Consider the following 12402-nt stretch of genomic DNA (forward strand, 5'->3'; position numbering starts at 1 on the left):
TAGGGAAGTGGTAAGGTAGAGTGATCGCTGTGTGCAGTGGCTTAAGTACAAAGTCAGTCTTTTACCTGCTGTGAGACTTGAGGAAATCTACCTAATCACTCTGGGCCTTAGTTTTTCCATTGGTAAAATCAGGATAAGAATAGCATCTATCCTGTGGTTCTTTTTGAGGATTAAATTAGGACCTGCATGCAGATCAGTGTATGGAGGAGGAAATGCACACAGAACAGTCTAGCATACACTAAATACTCAGTAGACCTCAGCTTTTCTTCTTTCATGACAGAATACAGTGTAAGAGACAGTGGGCTACCAAAAGCAGGGAGACAGACACTTACCTATTTTTGTTTTGTTTTGTGTTATTTTTCTTTATTTTTCCAGAGTCCAAAGCTTCAGTTCTCCCATCCACATCTCAGTCACCGATGCAGGAAACCAGTGATTCAGTGACTATTCTTCAGACTACAGGTAAGGGGACTCTGCTCTCGTGAGTAGTTTGTCTTTGGCTGTGGGAACAATCTGTTGCTGGCCCCTGGGAACTACCGGCTGTCTGCACGCTTGTCTCAGGACTCAGCTGTTTTAATTCCATGGGAGCCACATCCCACATCCTCCTGAGGGCTAGGCTGAAAGCGAAACACAGCACAAGCCTGAGTGCTGGCTTCACCCCTCGGTTCCTTTCAGAATCCTCTCTGTTGAGATTGCCCTTCTTTTTAGCAACTTCTGACTAAAGCCGAACATGGTAGCAGGAACATCACTTACTCACTTTTCAAACTCTCATCACTCTACTTTAAATGAGACAATCATTGCATTAATGCTTTGTGTGTGTGTGTGTGTGTGTGTGTGTGTGTGTGTGTGAAGGATACAAAGAAACAGAAATAAAATTCTCTCTGATTCTCTGTGCTCAATCCCAGCTCCCTCCTCCCAAGATAATCACTGTTATTTGTTGAAGATGGTCATTCTAGTTCATCCATTCCTGCATATGTAGATATGTGTATAGAAAGATAGAGGGCTTTTTGGTGTACTTTAAAAACATGCTATCAAACCATATGTGGTTTTCTGCATTTTTGTTTTAGTCATTTGATGTTATATATTGGACGCTTTCCTTTTAGTCCACATAGATCTGCATCGCTATGTGAAATGATGTATACTATTTTATACTATGGGTACTCGTAATATCTATTGCTTATTGAGGGGCAATATAAATTTTATAAATTGTTCTATAGTGGACATCCTTGTACATGTATGGCTCCTTAACTATTTATGCAAGTGTTCCTCTAGCGAGGGTGTTAATCCAGAAGCAGAAATACTAGATTCAAAAAATGTACACTTTTAAACTTAATAGCTTTTACAAGATATTTCTCAAGAAAGGCTGTACCAATTTATTTTCCTACCCACAGGACATCTGCTTTTCCATTCCTCTTTACATTTGAAATGACCATTTGTTTCCATCTTCTAAGGAGAAAATCTCATCTCATTCTTTTCCTATTCTTATTAACTGTGAGTTTAAATGTTTTTATATAGGTTTATTAGCCAGAAAACAGTCATCCTTTAATTCTGAGAGTCTTGATGTAACATCACTCATGAAGGCTCAGAAGATAGATTTGGAGGGGACAGACAAGAGTGAATAAGTTTTTATTTTCAAATAAGACTATGAATCAAGATGAAATGCAAAGGTGATTTGATATTGAAAAGCTTGGGCATGTTATTTTTATTTTTTTTTAAAGAATTATTCTATTTAAATTTATTTATTTATTTTAATTTGACCAGAGAGGGACACATGGGGGGTGGGGGTGGGGGGCAAGAAAGTGAGAAAGTTAGTCACCAGGTCTAGGACTCAAACCACAATCAGCCATGTGGGAGTCCAGCACCCTTAACCACCATGCCACCTGCTGGCCCCCTTTGGCATTCTCTCTCTATTTTTTTTTTTTTTTTTTTTTTTTGAGAGGTTTTTGCTATAGGGTGCTTGTGCTTACTCGAAAGAAAGAGAGAGACAGAGAGACAGAAAGCGAGAAATCACTCCCTAGGGGGGATGGCCATGGTACAATCCCTTCTTCTCCATTCTCCTCTCAGGATCTTGGGCATGCACACAAACATGCCCGGTGTGAGTTTAAGCCACCAGGTTTGGGACTTGAACCACGGGCGACTATGTGGGAGCCCAGTGTTGTAAACATTACTCCATCTGTTGGTCCTATGGTATGTGCCAACTCTTATAGTAAGAAGACAGAAAATCTAGAGTAGAAGTTGATCACTGGAAACTTGGTACAATGATCTAAACCTTTTTGTGTGGGGGCTGGGGTAAGGGTTGGGGACTAACTTTTAGCAGAAGAGAAGGAAGAACTTTGAAAGATGATGGAGGGTAGGCAAGCCATTCTCAAAATATCATCCTTTATACTATTTAAATCTTGCTCTATTTTACATGGAATCACAAGGGGACAAAAGGTCATCTGATACATTACCCTTTTCTTTAATACCCTGGTCATTTTAATTTCTTTTTTTCTTGACCAAATCCTAGGCAAGAGAATATTAGCTACTATAGCCATAGACTACATTGTTGAACAAGAGCTTCTTATAAGAAGGCTAGTCATGGGACCAGCAGATGGCATAATGGTTATGTCGCTGGACTCCCATGTAGTCGACTGCGGTTCGAGTCTCAGACTTGGCAGCTTACAATTCATGCCAGGTGCATATGTGTGTGTGCCCAAAAATCCTGAAAGGAGAATGGAGGAGAAAGGATTGCGGTGTAGCCATCCCCCCAGGGTTGATTTCTTGCTTTCTGTCTCTTTGTCTCTCCAGGGAGTACACATGCCCAATAGCAAAAATCTCCTCCCCCACCCCCTCAAAAAAGGGCCAGTCATTCTCCATTTTATATTTAGTCGTTAAAGAAGAAAACAGGGTTTATCCTACACATATTATGTACTGGGCCAGTGTCAAGCTGATTTCGTGGGTAACTTCTTTTTTTTTTTTTTCCATCTGGGATGTGGTGTGTGTTGGGGGTGAAAAAAATTGTGCACTCGTCAAGAGAGACAGAGAGAGAGTGAGATGGACTTGATGCCGCAATCCTCCAGTCTCCATAAGTTTTTGCCATAGAGTGGGCGCCACCATGCTCCATGGGTAACTTCTTTAGTCTTCTTTAACAGATGCTCATATCTGCATTTTACCTAAATGTTCTCAGGTACCAGATCCAGAAGGTTTAGCTCTGAATCTAAACTCTTAGACCCTATTTCACTTTACTTTGCCTTTTGGTCTGAGATAAAAGGTCATGTTCTTTTCACTTACCTTTGTCTCTTCCTTATTTATTTATTTAATGAAATATTCATACTAATAAGCATGATGATGATCTTATGAGGACTTCACTATGTGTTAGATATTGGACTCAGGGTTTTTACATTCATTTTCTTATTAAAGCTTACAGTAACCTTGTAGGCAGGCATAGATATTACCTTCAGTTTACCAGTAAAATATGGAGAATCAGAGAGTTTATTAGGGATTGAACACCTACTAAGATCTGTCTTTGGTTTATCAGTGTGTATTTTGCATGGATTATATTTTTGAATTTTTCAAAAGTTTCAATTAGATAGGTACAATTATTGCCTCCATTTTAAAGTCCACCAAAATTATAACTTGCCCAATAAATGGCAGAGCTGGCCCATGTCTGTTCAGTTCTGATGCCACTTTAACATGGTACTGTACTGCTTTCTTCTGAGATCCTTTCTGGAGCCTCTTACAGATTAAGACTACATCTTCCTTCACATGAAAATGCTTTAACCCATGTTAGTGGACCTTCGTGTCTCTGTGGGCTTTCCTTTCCATGGCTAACCAGTTCCCAATTGGCTCCTCATTTCTTCATGTAGTTTTTAAATGACAAGGGCTTCCACGACAAAGGGCTGGTTTAAATCACTAGAGAGTCTTGTCAATTATTATTCCCTAACAGTCACTTTACACAGGGGGCAATTCCTTGTTTCCACTTTATGGCTGGCTAGACTAGAGCTCAGAGATGTGGAACAACTTACCTGTGAGCTGGGCAGTGGGGGCGCAAGAAGTCAGTTAGCAGGGAGGGTTAGCAGTGACTTCAGAAGAGAGCTGAGATCAGAGGCCAGTCTTCTGCCTTCCATGCATGGTTGACTTTTTCAGGACTGGCAGCCATTGTCTCTCAACAGGGCCTCCTAGAGGCAAGTGTTTCATATTTACTCCCAGAGTATTAGGGCCCCCAAATGGATCATTGTACCCATCCCCAGCATAAAATCAAACTGGAAGACAAATTCAAATTTAATGTGCCAAAAGATACATGAGTCCTTTGCTGCCAATCTAGTATAATGGTGGAAAAAATGAACATTGCTCTGGGAATAGAACATTTTTTTTGCTTGTGATTCTTACAGTAACATTTTTTGGGTACTGGAAGCTGGTTGATGGTAAACTGGGGTAGGGAAGCTTTTAGGAACAGGTATTTTCTATACTGTACCATTCCATTTTGCTTTGCTTCAAAGCAAGCTAGTCTTTCCGGGGAGTTAAAAGATTCCAAGAAATATCCCAGTAGATGATGTAGTGGTTACATCACTGGACTCCCACATGGCAGACCACAGTTTGAGTTCCAGATCCAGGGGTTCAAAACTCATGCCAGTCACATGTGCGTGTGTGCCCAAACTCCTGAGAGGAAAATGGAGGAGAAGGGATTGTGGTGTGTATATCCCCCCTGGGGCGGGGGAAGTGATTTCTCTCTCTCTGTCTCTGATTTTTTTCTGTCTCTCTGGCATATGCACATGCCCTCTAGCAAAAAACTCTCTTAAAATAAAGGATTCCTAAAGGGATAAGCAGATTGAGATGGGATTTTTATCTTTATTTTAGAACTCAAGCATTTGATTTAGACACATGACAATAGGCAATCTGATATTTAGTTGCTGCTCTGTCTGTGGAACAGGGCACATAAAAATGAGGAAGTCATGGCTTCTATCTTTAAAGGAACTGCACTTTCACTGAATAGACAGACTTGTGCTTAACAAACTATTAACCAGCACGCTCTGTTTTAGGATAGAGGTATGAAAAGGTGCGGTGGGTACTTGAATGAATGAGAGATGGAGTCTGTCTTGGAAAGGAGGGCAGGGTCAGGGACAATTTTACTCAATGCTCATCCCCTTTAAGGATGAGAGCATTTCAATGAGGAGGACATGGCAGACAGAAAAGGGGACCAGCGTAAACAAAGACTGAGAACCTTCAAGAGAGCACACCATCTTTGGAGATTGTTTCACAGTCTATTTAATGAAATGGGCACAGGAAGCTGGGGCTGACCTACCTTCTTGAGGGACTTGAAAGGTGGGCAAAGAATTCAGATTTCATTCCAGAGCTTTGAGGAACCATTCATGGTTTTTGAACAGGGACTGGCATTTTGACTTCTGCTTCAGGAAAAATTGCTTTGGCAAGAATGTGGAGGTTCTACTGGGGGGAATCTGCAGGCAGGGAGGTTACCCCTGAGACTCCTGCAGAACTTCAGGTCAGAGACGAGTGTCCACACTAGAATGATGGCAGCAGTAACAATAGAGAGGGGACAGTCAGAGCCATGCAGGGGTTAGAATTCAGAGGTCTTGGTGACCAAAAGAAGAAAGAAGAATGAATGACTCTCCACACTTGGGAGATTGAATTAATGTGAGAGATTAACTGAAAGAGAAACCCTATGAGGAAGAGTGAAGTATATTTGGAAGATCTTGAATTTGGATTGCCTCTGAGAAATAGCTCACAGGCAGTTGAAAGTGTAGGCCTGGTCTGATTCATGGATGACCGGGTAAGAAAGAGGGTCTGATAATTAGCACTTAGAATTTGGATTGCCTCTGAGAAATAGCTCACAGGCAGTTGAAAGTGTAGGCCTGGTCTGATTCATGGATGACCGGGTAAGAAAGAGTGTCTGATAATTAGCACTTATCTCTGATCAGCATAATTACTGTGATGATTCACGTTACAAGTGCTGAGTAAGGAATTGCTGGTAGGGCAGTGCTTTCACATGAATCATCTCATCAGGGGTAGTTTGGGGCTAAAGATCTAATTCTGTAAACCATTGCTAATAAATGACTCTTACTGAGTGCTTACTACATGTCAGGGCTGGGCTCTGTGTGTCCAATGCATTGTCTCATTGCTGGGCATTGTCTACATCTGTAAGGAAGATTTTCTTATCATGCCCATTACAAAGAAGAAGAAATAGACGTTTGGAGAAACTAGGAAATTTGCCAGGAATCTTTGATTCTTGAACCTGAGCTCTCAACCCCTTTCTTATATGCCCAGTTGTTACCCAGTTAGCAAAGCAGAGATAAGTGATGCTCCAATCACCTATAGATATTGTGGGAAAGAAAGGTAAGATAAAGAGGTCCAAAGGGAAACCTTCCTCTCCCAGAGGAACAACAATATTGGGGGAAGTTGTGGTGGGAGAGGAAAGGCTAGCTAAGGGGGTAGAGAGGAGAATACCAGCAGTAGGGTGAGGTTCTGGAAAGCACAGGGCAGGGGAAGCCAGACTGACAAAGGTCAGGGTTGGGTAAATGTAGGAGATTTTGAATGCTGGTCAAGTGGGAGGAGGCATTTAGAGAGATGGTCATGGCAGAATGAGCTGTGTGTAGAGTCCACGAAGTCCAGGAACAAGTGGTTGTTAGAGAATGGATGTTAGCTGTTGTTTCAAGAAGTCTGAGTGTGAATTTTTAGAGAGGAGGCCTGGTAGAGAGAGAAGGGGGCAGCAAATGGAACAAGATGTGTTCTGGCATAAGGAAGGAGGAAGCCTTCAAATAGGGGGGAAGTGGGGTTTGGCCTAGAAATGAAGATAAAAGAGAATGGAATAACGAGAGAAGAAATGAAGGTGTGAGAGTAATCACACCTTAGGCTGCCTTCCCAAGAGGTCAGAGAAGACTGAAGAGCTAAGACCTTGAACTCAGAGCTTACCTAGTCTGTGAATATTAGATTTGGCCGTGGACTGGAATCAAGCGAGCTCAGAAAAAAATACAGACTGCCCTATTGTACCCAAAGCTTGCAAACTTAGAACCTCTGAGGTGGGTCCCCAACAAGTTTAGGTTTAGCAAACTTTCTTAAGAGGTTTTGTTTCATTTTGTTTTTGTTTTTAAGCCAGCATAGCCTGGGTGTCAAGAAGGTAATTAGAAATGGTGGGCATAGTATACTCCTTTTATTTTAAGAATTATTTATTTAATTTAATAACGAATCAATCATTACTACTTTGATTTGCCATAGGGCACACACCACCAGAGAGAGAGAGACAGAGAGATGAGAAAGTGAGAAAGCAAGCCACTGGATCTGGGACTCAAACCACGGTCAGTCATGTGGGAGTCCAGTGCCTTAATCACCATGCCAACTGCTGGTCCCCACTCTCCTTATTTTAAAAAGAAGGAAACTGAGGCACTGAGGCATTGCAAAAGCCGAGAGCAGTGAGCACTAGGCCGTTGGTGGGACTCTCTTCTGGCTCCTAAATCACAGCCCCTATGCTGCATTATTTTATGAAAGTGAAAATGAAGTTGAGCTCTGTCAGAACTTGACACTTTCTGGTCTGAAGTTAATCAAGGGCATGAAAAAGCTGTAGGAGGAATTGCCTTCAGTATGAGCCTGCAGAAGGCACAAAGGCAGGCAGGGGAATGAACCTAAGCTCATTTTTACTCACAAATGCCATTGTTCAAAGAAAGAAATTGGAGGCAGTTGATTTCAAAGTCAACATCTCTCGTAAGGCATTAGCAGATTTGTTTTATCTCTCAGGCCCAGTGCTGTTCACAGGCTTGGATCGGTTGGTAGGCCGACAGTCTGGGGGATAAAGGAAAAGGACACAAAGTGGATTCTTACGATTCTTCTCACAAGTGCATTATATTCTGGCCTTACAAATGATTCCCTTTTATATTAGTAAAGTTGGATTTGAATCCGTGTAATTCTAGCATCTAACAGCTCACCTTCAGAAAGGTCAACCAAATAAGATCAAAGTAGTAGGCAAACAAGGAGTGAAAAAGAAGTAAATAAAGTGTGAGTCATTGAAATAGAACACAGGTGTGCCAGAAGGCGGTGTAGTGGTTAAGGCACTAAATACCACGTGGCCGACTTAGAGGTTTGAGTCCCAGAACCAGTGTCTTGAAAAACATGTAGGACACACGTACATGTATGCCCAAAATCCCAAGAGGAGGATGGAGGAGAAGGGATTGCAATGTGGTTGTCCCTCCTGGGACTGTCTTTTCAGCAAGTAAATATGCCTTATGACAAAACATCTAAGAAAAGGAAAGAAAAAGAACACAGAGCTTTACCTATGATAGAGCCTCTTTAATGGTTACAAACTGAGCTGGGGGATTATTCTGCAGGCTAAAATGTCACTCTGTAGTGCAGGAGGGGCTGCCAGGCATTGCAGCAGACTCTGATTTCATAAGGCCTAGGATAAATGGGGACACGTCAGTGAATTCCAATGATTCCCTTTTATATTAGTAAAGTTGGATTTGAATCCGTGTAATTCTAGCATCTAACAGCTCACCTTCAGAAAGGTCAACCAAATAAGATCAAAGTAGTAGGCAAACAAGGAGTGAAAAAGAAGTAAATAAAGTGTGAGTCATTGAAATAGAACACAGGTGTGCCAGAAGGCGGTGTAGTGGTTAAGGCACTAAATACCACGTGGCCGACTTAGAGGTTTGAGTCCCAGAACCAGTGTCTTGAAAAACATGTAGGACACACGTACATGTATGCCCAAAATCCCAAGAGGAGGATGGAGGAGAAGGGATTGCAATGTGGTTGTCCCTCCTGGGACTGTCTTTTCAGCAAGTAAATATGCCTTATGACAAAACATCTAAGAAAAGGAAAGAAAAAGAACACAGAGCTTTACCTATGATAGAGCCTCTTTAATGGTTACAAACTGAGCTGGGGGATTATTCTGCAGGCTAAAATGTCACTCTGTAGTGCAGGAGGGGCTGCCAGGCATTGCAGCAGACTCTGATTTCATAAGGCCTAGGATAAATGGGGACACGTCAGTGAATTCCATGCTGAGGCCTCTGTTCTCCCCTCTGTGAAGTCTATGAATAACAGTAGAAATGTCATTTGGAAAGAACCTACCACTTGGTACTCAAGGACCACTGAATCCTATAATAGTCAGCAGTACAGAAGAGGGAAAAAGAGCGGGAGTTTGGAATCAGACGTCATTGCCCTGCCATTGGACAGTAATCATGATCAGTTATGCAGCCTTGGGGAAATATAGGACTTCTTTGAGCTCCTGTTTTCTCCTCTTTCACTAATTCCTTAGCTCATAGACTCATTTGAAGTCCAAATGAGATATCATACGTGAAAGTGCTCTGTGTGCTTTCAGGTCCTTACATTGTACTTAACAATTATCATCCCCGGTCATAATTATTAGGATCTCTTTTCCAACAACGGCATCCAGCTAGGCAGAGGGGATTGGGACTCCATTCTGAACAGATCTCTTCCCAGCACACTCACTCTCCAGCACTGATCTTTTCAGAGCAAGGGTATAAGCTCTTGCCACCCTATCCAAAGTCGTACAACCTAGAGAGCAAGAGCTTGGACTCTGCAGGTAGATCATCCTGGCTCTGAGATTTGCCTTGTCCCTTCCTAGCTGTGTGTCACAAGGAAGTTGCCCGGCATGTCCAAATTGCAGGTTTCCCACTGTGACAGGAGGACAGAATGGTGCCTACTGCAGAGCGTTTCCTAAAGATTCACTGTGATCAAACATGGAAGGGACTTGGCGCTGTGCTTAATGTGTAGTAAGTGTTCCTCATATATAGATGTTTATTGTTGTCGTCATCATTATCAATAATTAAGAAGGTTCTTGGTCAAATGTGAACCTTCACACCTCCCTCCATTAGGATGTATCGATCAGCCGCTGTGGGTAGAGCAGAGTGCTAGATATTGCCCTTCAGAGATGAGTCCCATGGGGAAGGACTGGGGGAGAGTTATGTATGCTTCACCAAACCTCTCAGATACATTGTCCCATGAGAGCAGGAGACTGAGGTGGTCATTTGGGACCCTTAGAAGGCTGATGAGATTTTTATCACTCCACTATGCCAGGAGCAGTGGAAGGTTGGGGCCATGCTCAGAACTGGGGTGGTTCTTGAATAGAGCTAGAGCCTCCGGTTTTCTTTTGTGTAACTCGCCTGCACACAACGTGACAGCCTTCCTCTTTGTGAATCACATTGGGTGCATGTAATTTGCTTTCTGTGCACTTTAAAAATTTAAAAATGAGAGCCAGTAGGTGGTGCAGAAGTTAAGGCACCTGGATTCCTCATGGCCGACTGTGTGGTTCGAGTCTCAGACTGGTAGACTGAAAAATCACGCTGGGTGCATGTGGGTGCCCAAAATCTTTTTTTTTTTTTTTTAAGAATTATTTTATTTTATTTAACTTTTTTTAAATTTATTTTTAATTTGACCAGAGAGGGACAGAACAAAGGAGTGAGAAAGAGTGAGAGAGAGGGAACGTGAGAAGGAAAGCCAACAAGTCCAGGATTTGAACTGTGGTCAGTCATGTGGGAGTCCAGAGCCCTTAACCACCACACCAGTGCTCAAAATCTTGAGAGGAGAGGGAGAAAAAAGGATTGTAGCATGTCTGTCCTCTCTGGGGGTTGATTCTCACTCCCCTCCCCACACATGCTATCTATTTATTTACCTCTGGTGAGCACACATACCATATAGCAAAACTAAAAATATAAAAATTAAAAAAAAAATTGAATGCAGTCCACCCTCTGCCAGCAGGTGGTGTGGTGGTTAAGGCACCAAACACCTCTGCATTTTGAGTACCAGAAGGGCAGCTTGAGAATCACATTGGGCTTGTGTGTATACATGCCCAAAGTCTGAAGAGGAGACAGGAAGAGAAAGAACTGCGGCACGACGGTCATCCCTACGGGGCGATTTCTCACTTTCCCTCTCTCTGTCTCTCTCTGGCTAGCACACGCATCCTATTGCAAAAAACAAAAACCAAACCAAAGAAAACAAAAAACAAAATAAACAAACAAAAAACAAAAGGCCCATGGACTCCACCCAATTTTGTCTTTGTTACCTACCTGATTTGTGTAGATGATGCTCTGCTGATTGATCCATTTAAGTAGATAGTTCTCTTTTTTGATTATCCTACAAGTTAAAAACATGTCAAAGTCTCCAGAATTTAAAGGAAATGTACAAATTCAATAAATGTGTTTCCACTTTCCAAAGTTTTGAATTTCTAGGTCTGTGTTATCGCTTCCAGGCAAGATCATAAAATATGAATTCTGAGTAGAGATCAGTAAATAAAGATTCTAGTTAGTCCCTTTGTTACTTACTTTTATAACATATTCACTATCATCATCATTATGAGGAAGATGCCAGAGGTCATGTACGTAAAAGAGAGAGACCATATCGTCTAACAGGGCCTGGTCATGCCACAACCCTTCCTTTGGTCTTAAGCAAATTAACTTTTCTCTCCAAATACTAGGTTATTTCTTCATCCCCCCTCCCCCCCAAAAAAAAGGAATTTGAAGAGGTATTGGAGGATACATTTTTAGACTCCTTCCATCTCCAAAATGTATTGATGGTGATTTGGGGATCCTTTTGCTGTCTTTTGGATTTTTAAAGACCATACCAGCAGCGACCCAGAGGGGGCAGCAAAGGCCACAGGCTACACACTAAAGAAAAGGAATTTTTCTGAAAGCCTGTAGTTTTCGCTTCGAATGTTCAGGATTGCTTTATGATTGTCCTGTTGAATTGACTTATATCAGAACTACTTTTGTTTTAAAAGAAGAGGCAGATGAGTTCCAGTGTCTATGAATCAATGATGTGTCAACTTACATAATGCAAGTTTTAAAATGTTCCCACTGAGACAATGCAGTGCTTTTATTTCTGGCTAATCTCTGGCCAGTGCCTTCTCGTTAGAGTTCTTATTTTCAGAAAGGATTTTTATCCAAAAATTTCCCCCTTTATTCATGATAGAGTATGGGCACACACAGAAGAGAGAGATACAGAGAGAGAGAAAGCACAGCCCAATAGGGTCTGGCATGACGCAATCCTTATTCCTGAAGTTCTTTATTCTGATGGGATCTTGGCACACAAGTGCCCCTCCCACCCCCACCCCCCGGGGCGTGTTTCTACCAGGCTATGATTTGGAGCTCCAGTTGGACATGTGGGAGGATCCAGCTTCCTCTGCACAGCACTTAACCATGGCATTGTGGCTCTGGCTCTCAAGTAGAATTTTAATGTGTTCAATTTTTTTTTAATATATATGATCAGTTATTTAATTAGGTTCTTGGCAAAAAATTTAGAACACCAATTTGTGAGGATAAACTCCATTTGTAAGGGCCAACATGGATTGTGGGTAGCCCTGGAGCTGAGGAACAGCTTTGATTTTTGGTAAAATTTGCGAGTGCGAGTCCACAGCTTTCTGATCAATCTTGTTCTTTTCTAAAATCTTGTATTTCTCCTTCTGTG

The 12402-nt window shown here is 42.0% G+C and overlaps 1 protein-coding gene across 2 annotated transcripts in view; it reads left to right on the forward strand.

Annotated features, from left to right (window-relative positions):
• Positions 1-12402, forward strand: part of TIMD4 (T cell immunoglobulin and mucin domain containing 4) — a 38828-nt gene that overhangs the window by 12321 nt on the left and 14105 nt on the right. For both annotated transcript variants that reach the window (XM_027766958.1, XM_006165093.3), the window contains exon 5: positions 376-459. In XM_027766958.1, the coding sequence (XP_027622759.1) occupies positions 376-459 (84 nt within the window). The remainder of the gene's footprint in view (positions 1-375; positions 460-12402) is intronic.

Source organism: Tupaia chinensis, unplaced genomic scaffold, assembly GCF_000334495.1.
Source record: "Tupaia chinensis unplaced genomic scaffold, TupChi_1.0 Scaffold143796_1, whole genome shotgun sequence".
NCBI classification, from domain to species: Eukaryota; Metazoa; Chordata; class Mammalia; order Scandentia; family Tupaiidae; genus Tupaia; species Tupaia belangeri.